The 15,671-nt window shown below is 46.3% G+C and overlaps 1 protein-coding gene and 1 long non-coding RNA gene across 6 annotated transcripts in view; both read right to left on the reverse strand.

Annotated features, from left to right (window-relative positions):
* Window positions 1-8,483, reverse strand: LOC114061533. The gene is made up of 3 exons (XR_003572145.1): window positions 8,472-8,483; window positions 892-894; window positions 1-465 (listed from the first exon to the last, which is right to left on the reverse strand). It is a non-coding gene; the product is annotated as an uncharacterized LOC114061533 (long non-coding RNA).
* HIC2 (HIC ZBTB transcriptional repressor 2) overlaps window positions 2,002-15,671 on the reverse strand; it is a 71,990-nt gene continuing 58,320 nt past the window's right edge. For 3 of the 5 annotated variants that reach the window (XM_027892091.1, XM_027892093.1, XM_027892092.1), the window contains exons 2-3: window positions 9,954-10,097; window positions 2,002-3,821 (exon numbers count right to left, since the gene is read on the reverse strand). In XM_027892091.1, the coding sequence (XP_027747892.1) occupies window positions 2,073-3,785 (1,713 nt within the window). In that variant the 5' untranslated portion in view covers window positions 3,786-3,821; window positions 9,954-10,097 and the 3' untranslated portion in view covers window positions 2,002-2,072. Of the gene's footprint in view, window positions 3,822-5,493; window positions 5,575-5,619; window positions 5,709-9,953; window positions 10,098-15,671 lie in introns of those variants that run through there. The other 2 variants (XM_027892094.1, XM_027892095.1) reach the window with 2 other exon arrangements.

Below are 15,671 nucleotides of genomic sequence, written 5' to 3' on the forward strand. Positions count from 1 at the left end.
TAAAAAAGACAAAACGTGAGGTTTGGTAAACCTTACGCATAGAGACTATACTGGTTTGAGTGGAAAAAAACAAAAACAAAAACCAACAAATGAAAAAAAAACCAAAAGCAAGTGTAAACCTTAGTCATTTCAGAAGGGATGATTCTACTGGCTGTGAATTTTTACCACCACAGTCACGGGAGGCTTGAAATAAGCCATAGCTTTCCACAAGGTCACGCCAACAAAGTCAAGGGGGCCAAGAATTGGTGGGCAAAGTTCTCTGTCTTCTCTCCTAAACCAATAGCAGCTGTTGGCTGTGATGTCTTATGCAGATGTTGCAAGAACATTTTGTTTCTTTTTCTTTTCATTTTTTCCTTTTTTTTTTTTTTTTCTTTTTTTTTTGTGTGCGTGTGTTAAATTGTCTAAAAGGGAGGATATGAAACACTTTGGTTTGCTTTTTCCTCCTCTCCCCCACCTTATTGCACTCTGGATTCTAGTAAATTATAGGCTGCTATGCCCTCACCCTCTGTCCTGCCAGGTGTTTACAGACTGACCCAGATGTGCTGGGGGAGTGGAAGATGAGGGGGACATTCTCCCCTCCCCATAATATCCAGATTCAATAAACAAAGCTGGAAAGGGCCCAAAAAGCTCAGAGAAGTTTTCTGCTTTTATCTGAAAGTGACTACAGACAGCCAAGAGACTGCGAGTTGAGCCAGTCCGAGCAGCCAGCACAGCCTCTGGCTCAATGTATATTTTGCTTTGTCTTTGGCCAAGCTTTGCTTTAACATTTCTCTAGTTGACTTTTGATGGAAGGACGGGGTGGTAAAAATCCCTTAACTTTAATTTAGCTTCTACTTTTATACATTTAATTACTTACAATAAAAGAAAAAAAATGCCTAATCTTTCACTAACCATCTTATTGTTCTCATGAATTCAAGAGGTAGCAAAGGTAACAAGTCTGTCCACACAGACTCGCTCTTTAGTGAGGGAGGAAAGCTAAAAACATACACACACACAAAAAATAAAATAAAAAATAATAAAAAAGTACCTATGGAACTTGTAGCAAGTCCAGCCTACATCAAACCCCCTCCCCACCCACCCACCCCAGAATTAACCTCAGACCTTCCAGTTCAAACATTCACATAAACGTTACAATGGTTTTTCCTTTAATAAAACAAGTACCTCTAAGCAAAGAATATTCATACGAAACTACTAGAAAAGTAAAGACGACCCCCTGCTCACTGAAAGAAATTCCCAGGGCATACGGTCCCTGTTCAGTCATGGGTAAGGCAAAAGAGGTTTGTGTGTTTTGTGGAGAAGGTGGCACGTGGTTACACGTGCCAGGGATAAAGATCAAAACCAAAAGAGGGAGGGATGGTGAAGGAGGCTTCACCATGGAAGTGAAGGACTTGGGCTGGTGCAGCCCTGGGGAGCTTCTCTCCCCACCATCCCAGCCCAGGCCACGGGGAGTGGGCTCTACCACTGCTACAGCTTTCCCACAGCCTCTGAAGGGGCTGCCCAACCCTGTGAGATGGTCCACAGACACAGCTTCTGCACCGCTGAACGCAATGCCGTGTTATTTCACAGCTACTTAGGCCACTGAAAGGGTGTACTTTATTTTTTTTTTAATGGCAAGAAATACCCCTGCTGAGTTTGGTTTTAAGAGAGGAGTTGAGGTGACAGTAACACAAAGGAAAGAGGCAGGGAGGGGGGAGCCAGCAGAGGCCGAAAGTTCCCCGAGGTCCCCCTACCTGCTCCAGATAATCATTATGGCAATGAAGTCGATGTGTGCAAAAAGAAGTGGCATTTCTTGCCAGATCATCAAGATTTGGAGGGAGACTTGGACTAAATGCATCAGCTTGGCTGTGGACCTTTCTTTTTTTAAAAAAAGGAAAAAAAGGAACTTTTTTTTTTTTAAATGTTAAAGCTACATTTGTTTAGGCCTCCCATGACTGAACAGAGTATGGGGAGCTGCCCCCTTTTTTGTCTGGTTTTTTTTTTTCTTTTTTCTTTTTTTTTTTCTTTTAAGCAGCAAGTCTACAGAAAGGTAAATCACTGCGGATGGGCTCGAAGCTCATTCTGGAGTCTTTGGCTTATGTGGGAGAGGTATGCATTCGCAGGTGGCTGATCAGATTGCGCTGCTGGGTGAATTTCCCACCACACAGTTGACATTCGTAAGGTTTTTCTCCTGAGTGGACACGCATATGCTCTGTTAGTCGGTACTGCCGGGTAAAGCGCATCCCACATTCCTCGCAGGCAAAGGGCTTGAGCCCCAGGTGGCTGCGCATGTGCCGTGTCATGGTGCCCCGCTGCGTGAACATCTTGCCGCAGATGTTGCAAGGGAAGGGCCGCGTCAGCCAGTGAGTCTTCTCGTGCTGCCGCAGCGTGGCTGGATCCTTGTAGCTCTTCTCACACACTGAGCACTTGAAGGGCCGGGACTCCGCAGCGTAGGATTGGTTGGGGTTGGACAAATCCTCGGCTTCATCCTTGCTGCCGTATGTGCCTTCCTCCTTGATGTAAAGGTCTTCCTCGGTGTGCGTTTCCACGTGGGCGTTGAGCTGCTCCGAGCTCGGGAAGCCTTTGCCACAGGGGATGCAGACGTACAGGTTGTCACCGTAGGCCACTGGCTCGAACCCCTCCTGCCGGTAGACGTAGTTGGCACTGGTGTGGCCGCCGCTCTCGCTCTCGCTCTGGCCACTGTCGTCACTGTTCTCCTTGCCGTTTTCCACCTCCTCCTTACAGGGGTAGGGCAGGTCTGCGCCGTAGGCCCCGGCCAGACTCCTCTCCACAGACTTGGACAAGGGCCCCAGCAGAATACCATTGGGCAGCCCTTCGCCCTCGTCCCTGTCTTTGCTCCCCTCCTTCCGGTCGAAGGCGTTGTCCTTCTTGATCCACTCCTTCTTGCGGGACGAGTGCCGGAGGCCCTTGCGCTGGCTGCCCTCCGTCAGGGCGTGGTGGCACTCCTCGCTCAGATCCATCTCCATGGGGTCGCTGCTGTCCGCCATGCTGTGCGGGGCTCCGACCCCGGACTCGTCGAACGATGAGGCACTGTTGGCTGCAGGGGCTGAGGCAGATTGGGGAGAGCCGTGCTGGCTTTCGCTGTGCTGCGTGTCATCGTGGGAGGCTGCGACAGGGAGCGACGGGCTTTTCTTGGACAGGTCGAGGCCGAGCTCCTGGTCACCGGTGCTCCCGTTGGCGCTGCTGCCCCCACCGCCGTTCTTGCTGGCTCCCCTGCTTAAGGAGTGACAGTTCTCTTGGTTGGAGCTGCTGATGAAGACCTCGTCATCGGAGAGCTTTCCCTTTGACAGCTCCTTTGAGTGCGAGCCCTTCAACCCCTCGTTTGACCCTGAATAGCGAGCTTGGATGACTGAAGCAGTGGAAAGTCTTTGACTCCTGGCAGATCTCCCGACACCAAGGCCACCGGCCTTGCCAGCAAAGGACTTGCCGTTCCGCTTCAGCTTCTTTCTGCAGAGAGCTGCCAGGTCGTGCAGTTGGAGGTAGCTTGCTGCGGTGAGGAGAGCGTTAAAGTTCTGTTCACCAGGCTGGTCAGTCGTTAAGAGCTTACCAGTATAAATAAAGTCCAGGATCTGCCGGAACACGGTGGGGTTCACCATGTCCGTGTCTAAGTTTATCAGGTTGTCATGCAGGACAAGGGATTTGAAATACATGCTGCTGGCTGCCAGGATGTTCTTATGGGCGCGAAACAGGGCATTTTCTACCACGATGATCACATCACAGAGGAAACCTTTGGCTCGTTGCTGGTTCAGCTGCAGTAGCAGTTGTTTGGCATGATTTGGCAGTTCCATCTCCACCTTCTCTTCCTCTCACCTTCACCTTACCACCTGCAAAACAGGAGGATGAGAGGTGTGAACCTGCTGTTTCCACTCCAACAGGTTACATTTAATAGACTGGTTTAACCTGGTGCAGTCTGTGTTAGGCTTGACTCTGACTAAGGAGAGCTGAGTACACTGAGCCCTGCAAGCTGTGATCCTGCTTGGAATACAGACAGAACTATCTCTCATGCTAAGACTTGATTCGAGTCTTTAAAAATCAGATTTGTAGTTATCTGTTTACAAAAGCAATGGTTGGTGGCTGGAACTACTATTCAAAAGGTACCAGCATGAAAGCAATAGTTGGGAATGGGGGAAAGCTGATACCTCTCCTGACACAATTTTGAAGGGAGGATGAGGAGCGAGAAAAAGAGGAAGAGAAAAGAAGCATCTACTTCACTGTCATTTGCATATCTGAGCATGTAAAATAATTAGCATAAGCTGCAGCTTCTCTGCTTTAACATGTAGTTTGTTTCTCGGCCCTTACATGTTGAAAACTTATAACACCCAGCTGCTCTGGGATTGAAAAAATGACTTACAGCAACTAAATCCACTGAAGATGGAATTAATCACACTGAGGTGTGAATGGGAAGCCTCCTTAAGAGTATGAAAAGCTGCTTTAAAAACCACCCCCCTGGCAATGCCCATATCCCACTCCGTTGACACGAAGGGCTAGAATCAACCCTCAACTGGCTGAAATTCAGGATGCTGAGCTAGCTAAGTGCCACCAAATGTCTTCACAGATCTGACACAGTTTTCCTAAGCTAGTTTTGTTCTTTCTTTAGTTTTGAAGGAATTTTTTTAAACTCAGAAAGTCATATCTCACAGTCTTTCTACTCTGAAATACTGGAAAGAGAGGAAAATAGTGGTTGCCTCCATGTATGTATTCCACAAACAGTAGTCATGTTGCATTTTAGTTTAGATGTTTATATTGGCTTTCCCAGTAGTATGGACTGTAGGAAACACCTTGCTTGAGCTGTATCAGAACTAACTGCAGTTGTACACTTGGGAGATATCACAATACCTAAACCCCAGAATTTAAATCTGGGTCTGCATTCAGGGATCCAGGACCAATTTAAGATTTTTTTTCCTTGATTTTTTGTTTGTTTGTTTCTTTGAAAGTGCCAACTGCTTCTTGTAATGGGCATTTATCTGTTAAAGTTGGTTCAAAATTGTTTCTGAGGTTCAAATGTAGGAATTAAATACCAAACATACAATAGCCACATTTAGCCTTCCACTTCCTTCCCTTCCCAATTCATCATATTACTGAAGCATTTCAATAATTGAAGAAGGAGGAGGAGGCCATAAGTATAGAGAAATGAAGAGCTCAAATTTTCTCATAAAGTCATCATCAGTTAATGTTTTTATTGTTTGTGAGACCCGTTAACACTTTCTGTCCCATCAGAGTTCAAATGATGAAACATCAGAATGCATTATCTTCCCTCTGTGCCAAGTATATATATATACAAGAAATAAAGAGTGATGCTGTCAGTGTTAAAAACTACTTCCCTCAAACCTGATTCTTATAACTGATGATAAAGATTTCATTATCAGAAAGATGGTGAATTTACATCATCCTCTTCTGTACAACGAAAAGATTTTGCCTTTTGAAAAAAGCTATCAAAAAGTAAACAAATGCAATTTTTCCTCCAGTGTTGTTGCCTGATTACCCTGATACTTCTACCAACAGATCTGCCAAGCAGGTGCCTCCCTTCTTCCCCAGGACACAGCTCTTCCCTTGGTTTGCTGGTCAGCCTGGTACTTGCTTATGCTTTTGGTAGAATTTTGTGGCTCTTGAGTGCAGCTGCACCTAATTCAGCATCCACACAGATCCCTCTGGCTCCTCACCCTGACCCACAGCCAAAAAGGCTGCTCTGCTTTTCTGCTCTGTGTTGTTTCAGCAGTGGATGTTTCAGCCCAGGAGACCTTGGTGGATTCAGCACCGGGCCTTTGTGACACCAATGCTGCTCCCAGAGGCTTTAGCAAGGGTGGCAGCCAAAAGGAGGAACTCCTGGCTTGCCATGGTGCTTGTCTCCACCTATAGTGCATCTGTCCTAGAAACTCACCCTGCAGAATCACAGAAACGTGACAGGGCAGGGATTACTGACACTGAGCAGTGTTGAGCACTTTAAAAACAAGTTTTGCTGTAATTAGTTACATCAGAGCTGCAGCACGCAGGCAGCGTGTCTGGCTCTGGTGGCCTGCTTCCAGAATTGCTGATTAAGAGGAAGAAGCAACAACAGAGGCACCAAATACCCACTTTTATCTAACCAGGCCAGTAAAAGCCCTTACTCCTGGGTCACTGAAATACATGGACAGGGAAGGACAGGAACGTGGCTTGCAACAAAACCCAGCATTCCCTCTCTGTAAATGCACCCTGCTCAGGACAGGCAGGGACAGGCTGGGGCTGCACCCTCTCACTACAAACATAACGGGGCTTTCTCATGCACCTAACACACAAAATCCCTGGATGTGATTTTTAAGTGTTCCATAAAGGACAAATATGGGAAAGGAGGGGAAACAGCACAGCCAATATTTTTTGCCTAAACAAACTAATAAAATATAAAATTTAGAAAAGGAGTATGTTACTCAAGTAAAAGTGATCTTATTTCCCATTCATGGGGCACTTGAAGCAGAGGTCTAGAAATCTCTGTATATGAGTTACCTAAGCCTTTGCAAAGAGTCAAGGCTTGCTGCAGCCACTAATGCAAAATATTTTTAGAGTTGTACTTTTTTTCTTTCTTTCTTTCTTTCTACCTTAAATGATATTGAAACCTGGTAATGAGCCTGCAGGGAAAGCCCTGGAAACAGGTAGAATTGTAATTCTGCTTCTTACTGACCTTCATGAGGAAGATAATGTTATTATTAAGCTTCAGTGTGTTCTGCTGCATAAAAATTAGCATAGTACAGCTTGTTTAAATTACCTCTATTTATCTCACATGTCAAATCGTACAGAACTATTCATGTTCAGTAGGACATAGGTAAGAGGTAGCTTATTACCTTCAGTAGATTTTAAAAGCAGTGGTCAGGTGTAAGCACCGTAACACCACTTATCAAATTTGAATGTTGTTAACTGAAGGCTAACGTGGATTTAGCAACCCCAACAAAATGAATGTCATGCAACAAGGCAGCAAAGCCTTCAGCCAAGCTTAGAGCACCATGTTAAACTTCTGTCAGAACTGCCCACCAGGACTGCGCTGTGGCTCAGAGAACACTCCTCTGACTGACATGCCTTTGCTGACAAAAGCTTTATAGCAACCTGCCCTGTGCATCTTGTGCAGTCCTGAACAAAAATCAATCATTCCAGGTATTTTCCAGAGCTGACCAGTTACAAACCCTTCTTTAGCATTTCAGAGGTGGAGGAAGAGAGGTGTGTTGGAAAAGGTGGTAGCAAAAGACAAGCAGGCATTATTCCTTAACTTATGGCATTCCCAGGATCTCACTTTTGGCTGAAAGCATGGGACCAAGGACAACTCTGAGGTTAAATCCCATATAAAAGTTGGCAGATCTGCCCAAGCTTTTTAAGGGGTGCAGCCCTTACAAAGGCCTTGCTATCCATGAGTTTGCAGAGACTGTCTCTTAACAAACCCTAACATTTGAATAACATCACCACAACCCCCAAAGCCCTGAAAAATCACAGTGGGTTTATAGTTCTTGTATCTTGGTATCATTTTTAATAACCCTTCCTTTCCTGTTTCCTGCAAAAAGACAGAAAAGACACACCCCAGCTTAGAGGAGCCCTGGCTCAGAAAAGGCTTAGATACATTTCTAGTAAATAAACCAAACCCCAGACCTCAAGAATACATAGATGATCCTCACTGGGGCCCCAGGTTTTAACCACTGAATGTGGTGTGCAAAATTTCACTCCTTTGCATTTAAAACATGATCACAGAAGGCTCTGGACAAAGAGCATCGGGGATGGTCTTTTCCCAGATTCGGGCTGATTCCTTGGCATTCCAGACACAGTTTTCAGAGCAGTGGACCTGCTCAAATACTGCCCTGCAAGGAGGGAGTGAAGCAAGACTGAGGCTCTCCACTACCTCCACCATATCCATGACACTGAGACACAGCACATGCAGAGACATGAGAGATACAGGGCACAAATCACAGAATGCAGTGATGCTGCAAGCAGAGGCCACACAGCAAACAAAGCTTCGCAAGCTGAGCACCCACAGCATCTTCCTAAGCAAGGCTGCCCCAGGAGCTGGGTACCTGCGGGCTGAGCCCGGCCTGGGGCACTCTGGCACCCTGAGGGCAGGGAGGTTGTGCAGAACACACAGGCTGCTCCAGGAGCTGTGCTGTTCTCACTACACAGCAGGGGAAATTTAAATCTCTCTCAATTTCCACAAAGATTCTGGACATCACAGAAAATTAATTTGCTAAAGCAGAGGAGAAGAGAAATCACTTCACCCCTTTAAAGAGTGTAAAATCTACATATTCACTACAGATTTGATTCTCTTTAGTATCACTAAATCTCCTCCTAAAAGTAATTGCTGAATGAATGGTAAATGTGTTATCTTAGCAACCTCTGGCAGGAGATGCTATTTGATTTCATCTCTGAGTTATAGATTGCAGCACATGAATATTGTTTACCTTTTAAGCAGCAACACCAGTGAAGCAAAGAATCAATCAAAAACAGATCTAAGGAACCACTCATTTCACGTAGAGGATTTGTGGATGGATGAGAAGGCTAGACACCGAGCACCTGAGCAGTGAACTAACAGGACTGCAGATAAAAACCAACAAACAGATTAGATGTGATATAGCAAATTAGATGCTGTTAAAGCGTCAGCTACTGTGCATGTTATAACAGACCTGGGGAAAGGTAGTGGCCTGCTTCCTTAGCTCTCCACCTTCCCAGGCACTTGTGCTGCACTAAGCAAACACTGCAGTGGTGAGCACGGGGAAGAACAAGACAGAATTAAATCCACTCTTTCCTACATCTCCCATCAATTTCTGAACTTAAAAATGCCGTGTCCGGCTGCTGCTGGAACTGGGTGAAACTGAAACAGGTGACTTCTGCACTCTTCAGTTTCAGATGAACCAACTTCTTTTGAGCACTTGGCAACCGCACTGGGAAGAGCTTTCCTGTTCCTCACTGGCCCATCTGATCTTTCTCTCCCCACATCCCAACAGAACCTATTTCCAGGACTGTCCCGAGGTATCAGTGAAGTGGGTGGTTGGTGGCCGCTAACCTGCCCCCCAGGAGCTGCAGTTGGCAGGTCATTAGCCCATGACTTTTGAAGGTATTCACATTCCAGAACAGCAGAAGCGCAGGGAGGGATGCTTGGAACTGTGTTAGCCCAAATGTTTCCCTATCCCCAGCCCCTGAGAGCAGACAGACAACAGAATTCAGAAGCAGAAGCAAGAACATGCATTTTCATCACTGGCAGTGGAGCAGCAAAAGCTCTGTGACCTGGGCTTAAGCAAAAAACAGGATGCAGCACCCTTGTTTTTCTCACACAAATATTTTGAACTTCAAAATAGCTTAGACCAACATGTCAAGTGACCCGGGGACACGGCTGCAGAGCCGGGGAGGGGAGAGAAAGCAACATGCAGGACAGAGCAGGATGTGCAGCTGGTTTTGCAGGTGTGAACATGGAAAGGAGAAGGAAAACGGATGATAATTTCGCAGAGGATGCCACATCACCAAACTTAAAGTGGCCCTGCTTTAGTTGGTTCCATTCCAATTAGTGCCAGGCAGAACTGCCCTCCCGGCTCCCTGAGGCAGCTCCCGCAGGTCCAGCTTTGCTCATGGACACAAACTCCTGTTTGGCACCTCTGTGCGGCAACATCTGGACATTTGGTACGTGGGCAATACCTGCTCAACTGCTACCAGCTCCTGGCCCAAAAAGGAGAGAAGAAAAAGAGTCAGATGATTTCCCAGTCCCTTCTCTCATGTTCTAGAATAACAAGGAGAGCCTGACGTGGCTAAGCCCTTCTCTACTGCATGGCAAACTTCCCAGGGAAGGGGGATCTCCGTGGGTGGAAAGGGTAGGGGCCCTGCGTGCATGAAAGCACTAACATCAGGAGAGCAAAGTGATTTCCAGTCAGTGCAAGGCTGCAGCGAAGCAGGAACACCTTGCTATACAAGCTGAGACTACGAGCAGTAGAATGCAGATTAACCGCTTGGTTGCCGCTTACCATGCCAGGTACATTGGGCTAAAGGCACCTCCATCCAGTGCTGCCCGACGTGCCAGGTACATCCCATGATGTTCCATTGAAATCACAACAGGCCATCAATAGAACGTGGCTGCACGGATGCAGAATGGAGAACCAGCAGGGACGCTGTTAAATGCAATTAAAAAACTGCAATCAAAATTGAAACGTACATTTCAAAACGGCCGCCTGCCTTAAATATGTAACTACCAGAACAACCTCCCCTCCACCCATCTCCCCACAGCTGCTGAACTGCAACGGCAGCAGAGCAGGAGGACTCTGCGAGTTTCTTTTTGACTCTGGCCTCCTCCACTCAGGACTCCCAGAGGCACTGAGCTCCAGGGGGACCAGTCCATACGTATCCAAACCCAGCAGATTCCAGGATGTCTGCACCAGCTTCATTCTGCCCAGAAATTCAGGCAACTACACATCATCACCATTTAGAAACGCCTCTCCGACAGGCACAGCCTGGTGCCAGAGCTTCACGCTCTCGTTCCCCACACAGAACAGGCAACGGAAGAAACTCTTATATGCTGATCCTCCACGTTGGCCCCATTTCCCTGTCCCCCTTCCCAAGCCTAGAGATGTTATGGCATTGAGCCAGGCTGGATACTTTGATGCAAGATGGAAGAAGAAGATACTGTATACTCTCTGCTATTTATAATCATAATTATTCACTGATAATTTAATCTGCGTTCTTAGAGACTGGAGATCGAGTTGATTCCTGGTGAACTGCAGCTTGTACGAGAGTCGCAAAACTTAAGATCTAAAATTCCACCCTCCCCTGCCCAAAGGAAAAAGCAACATCATCTTTTCCACATCAGGGAAAGGCACATCTCACAGACACCCTAAGTTTGACGAGCTGATTGTATCTTCTGCAGTATCCTCCTTCCCACAGCGTTCCCGTAATCAGCTCCAGCAGGATTATCATGGAGGGCAGTCTCAGGGTAGATGCTAAGCACAAGTCCCTCTCTCCAAGTGATGAAACTGCCCCAGTGAAACCCATCAAACAACCCCCCCAAAAAACAGTCCAGAAAAAAGCCTGCAGCCTAGCAGGGATTTAACGGAGGTTTTTAGACCCTCAGAGTGAAGTAAAACATCTGCATAGCTCTTTTCACATTGATGGCTGCATGTCTCCAGCTGTGCTGCTGAAGACAGAAATCCTGAATATTGATTATCAACCTTAAAAGATAAAAGGCCAAATGAAAAAGACCTACAGTAATTTGTGTAGTTGGATGAGAGAGAACATAGAGGAGGACACTGGCCCGGGAAACAGAAACTGTCCTCATGAAAAGGACACTGAATATAAGGAGATAGTTGGTTCTTCCTGGACATCTGCTGGGCTGGGCTCAGCTCAGGCCCAGGACAGTGTTCTCATTATTCCCACCTGCATACTTACCCCCACAATTCTGTAACTAAATCCCTTTCACACTGAACTAACAGCTCTTTTGTATTCAGATCACCCTGTTTTGACTGCTATAGACTGAAGATTTTTAAATCTTGTCAATACAATGAAGAAGTGAAATGTAAGCAACTGTTTGCTTACTGACCTGGGCTGTGCTGAGCCAAGAGCATTTGCTGAACTAGTCTGAACAGCCCAGTGCCAGCACGAACAGGCCAACCCACATTTAACTACCCTGCAACTTTAAGCATAATGGGCCAGAGCCCCAGGGATTTGGAGCTCTCCCTCCCCAGAAGATCACACTCTGCGCTGCATAGGAGCAACATACTCCTGGCTGCATCTGCCAGCATCACAACTCTGCAAAACCCTCAGCAATGCCAGCAATACGCAGTTAAACAAAGGCTGAATGCTGCATAAACTTGGTCTCGAACAGCAGCTCAAATGCAGATTTTTTTGCTTCTGTGAACCAAGAGCTCTTCTCCATAGTTGTATTTCCCCTCTAGGGCAGAGATTGGCAGAGAACTGCTTAAAAGGTGTTTCCTACTGTTAGAACATCCCACTGCAGTCAGAAATGAAGCTTCCTGCCAATTCCTAAACAGAGCACTTATATATTATGCATTTATTTTCACTGCTGACATGAAGGAGCCTAAGATTACCCAAACCTCTGGTGGGAGGAGAAGAGGAGAGGCACGGACATTTCAGATCTTGTCAGGCAGAGACAGGCACTAAAAATTCCTGCATATCTGCAGAGCACAGTTGATCTCAGGAACACAGCAGTGGCACAAAACAAATAAAGCTTCAGAAACTTGTGACCAGCAACAGCCACTGGGCTCTTCTGCAGTCCTGCAACAACTCAGCAAGCTCAGTTGTACCAGCACTTCAAGTAGCAAAGGCAGCTCGGGTGTCCGATGCTAATCTAATTTATTTATCTATTTACTCCTTATTGCACTAGAATACCCACAGATTGAGTGGAACAGCTCAGCCCACACAGGAGGAAGGATCTCTTCCACCCATCCACCAGTTAAGACCCCTTCATGCGTGCAAAGCCTTTGGTGTGCAAAATTTCTGCTTCCCAGCCACCTTTGAGCCTTGATGTACAGAACTGTCCCTTTACAATGCAAGAATTTAGGACATGACTAAAGGATTGTTGCTACCTCCCAGCCAATCCTAGAGAGTGTTAGGCCTGGGTCCTGTCCTGCAGTAGGGCAGGGCAGTTGGCACGGGGCGGGGGTGACAGCCTCGTGCTGAGCATTGCTCTGGGGCACACACAGCACAGAGAGAAGGAGGAATGTCCAATGACCCTGTTCCAGCCCACACTGTCCCACAGCACAATCTAGGTTGCAGCACTTTAGGGCTCTGAGTCACCACAGGTACAAGCTGATAGCAGGTTGTGAAATGCAGTGGTACTGGAGCAAATGCACGACCCTTTCAGCTGTCCCTGCAGCTGGGCAGGGATCTCCAGGGCAGGGATGAGGCAGGAGCTGGGACCATCCACTGTGACTCAGGCTCCTTAGTTACATGGTTTGTTAGAGCAAACAAAGCCTCAGAGTACTGGGAGAAATGAGAGAGGGTTTGATAAAGATCCTCTCATTTTTATTTCTTGTGTGGACTCAGCAAACTTTTCTTGCAGAGAGAGAGAGGCAATCTGCTCAGGAGCACCTGCACCCAGAGTACTGCTAATACCATCAGTTTGCAAGGGTTAACACTGAGGGGTGCAGGGTAGTAACCACCTGGGACCAAACTGGCATCTCTCTCACCATATGCCTGGCTCCCATCCTGCCAGCTTTATCCTGCAGCCCTGCCCAACAATGGTGCAGGGCTGCAGATCCCTCCCTGTCAGATCATCTCAGCTGGGGGACTACAGCCCAGGCACATTGTGAAAGGCAGCCCTGCAAGGTCATGGGCTGTTGAAAACTTTGCTCCAGTCCAAAGCACAGGATCTTCTTCCTTTCCTTGCCTACACACTATTCTTGTCAAGGTCAAGGATTTTCTGGCAGTCCTCAAAACGCACAAATTACAGGCTTTTGTCATGAATTAAGACTTGAAACATCTCTTCATTTTAAAGAAGTGGAAGGGGAGGAGCAAGACAGAGGGGAAGGTACTTTGGGCCAAGATTTGGTTTTGAAAAGGGGATTGGCAGCCTATGTATCTGCTTTACCCCGTAATCTGAAAGCTCCTCAGGACAGGACCCCTAGAAGCATTTTGCACTGAACCATACACACATCCCAGAGCAAGAGAACCAGCAGCTCCCTGCATCCGTTCCAGTCTGCTCAGCTTCTCCTAAATCAACACTGCCAGAAGGCAAGACAGCACTATAACAAATTAGCACCACTCACAATTTGTTGGAGTTGCTGTTCCATTGTTTGTTTATTTAAAACACACGCAAGCACACACACACAAACCTCCCAAGCCTGCTCTCTGCTGCCATCCCCCAAACTCCAGATTCACAGATTCACAGGCTCAGAGAGGCGAGCAAAGGCTGTGGATTAAACCCATGCAGAGCAACAGCCCCTGCTCTGGGACTCTGCTTGGGGTTTGCTCTTTCACTACGAGCAAAACAAAAGAATGCCCACACTGTGCCAGCCTGAACATCACGGTGTCAAAATCCATATTTCAACACCTGACCAGGGATGTGTTGCTAAGGAAAAGAAAGAGCTCCAGGCTTGGAAGGACCCAGCACTAATAAAACTCTTAGTGCTAATGCTATTTATGAACATCCAAGGGATAATCTGCACCCCTTATCAGCCCACAAGATTATAAGATCTTTAAAATAGGAAACATGTCTTACTTCATAAAGCACTGTATAAGTTTACAAAGCACAATATTAGTGGTAATAAATAATTGTGAGAGTCGGGCACAGAGGTGGCTGTAAAACCTGAGGCACCATCGCTGTTCCCATTTCATTGTGAGCTCTGGGCAGTGACACTGGACACTGGCTGTGCTGACTTGGTCCACTCATGCACCAATCTGTTTGGATCTTAAGAGATCATCTGGCAAATGTGCTCTGCTTACACTCACTGGAGAAATTCATGTTTTATCACGAGGTGATCATGACGAGGGTGATTTGTGAGAGTTGTAGTAGATTCTTATCCTTCCACCAAACACAGTTCATTTGCCAGCATGTGTCAGTGTGCCAGCAGTGATTCCTTTACAGAGCATTTCTGTCTGTAGGCACTTATCACAGACACGGCACCCTCCACCAGAGCAGCTGCTCACCAGTGACATCACACAGCACACAGAGACACCTTCTCTTTAATTTCTCTTGGCAATAAGCTCTGGGCTGCTGCAGACTTAGTTTAGAGGACAGTAAAGTCAGCATCCTCCACTCAAACCCTTACATGCTTTCATTCACTTATTCCTTTAATTTTAGAGTTATTTATTGTTGGGGGTTTTTTTTCTGGCTTAAAAATGCTCTAAATGTTTGCATTTCTGGCTGCTGTATCATGTGCTGACAGATAACAGTGTCATCCAAAGCATGTCTGCTCACCTGGCTTGAGCATGGCTTTGTTTTCTGGACAGGTGAACACCAGATACCACAGTTACCTCCACCAGTCTAAAAAGAGTTAAGGAAGTTACAAGATTTTATACTCAGATTGAGACCTTTGCATGGAATTCTGTTACTGCCAAAACATTTACAATTATATTCTTCCGATAACCCATGATTTATCAAATGTTTAAATACTCAAGCTTAACTTTTTAGAAAACTACTCACTTTACATTTGTCACCTAGGGAGGCAATTTGTGCGCTTTTTTCCTGTCAGGAAAAAAAAAAAAAAAAAAGCCTCAAAGAGCAAAGCAGAATGCACACCCCCCCTTCTTTCAGCATTATTAAACCACCTCATTGGTAATTATTCTTTTCAAGATGGGTGTGGGGGAGTGAAAATCTGGAGCAGATTCTATTTTTAGAAGATAACCTTGGGAAAAACAGGAGGTACCAGAGAAACAGGCACGGGGGGTGAAGTTGTGACAGTACTGAAACCAGCAGGAGACACAGGTGTACCAGGTGTCTGTGCCAGAGAGCTCTGAGAGCACAAATGTGGCCACACCTCCTGCAACATTTAGGCTTGGCTGGCAGGTTTCAGAGGCACTCAGAATTCACAGAGACAATTCACATATTTAAAAGCTTGAGCAAGAGTTAAAAAAACCCAACAAACCAAACAACAAAACAACAAACCCACACTAGAAGGTTATTTTAAAAGTTTGCTGGATCACTTCCCACAGAGCTCTCCCCTGTCAGCAAGGAAAGTGGTTAAAAAAAACAACAACAACAACAAAAAACAAACAAACAAACAAACAAAAAA

Source organism: Empidonax traillii, unplaced genomic scaffold, assembly GCF_003031625.1.
Source record: "Empidonax traillii isolate 1590-97213 ecotype Southwest subspecies unplaced genomic scaffold, ASM303162v1 scaffold338:size1951571, whole genome shotgun sequence".
NCBI classification, from domain to species: Eukaryota; Metazoa; Chordata; class Aves; order Passeriformes; family Tyrannidae; genus Empidonax; species Empidonax traillii.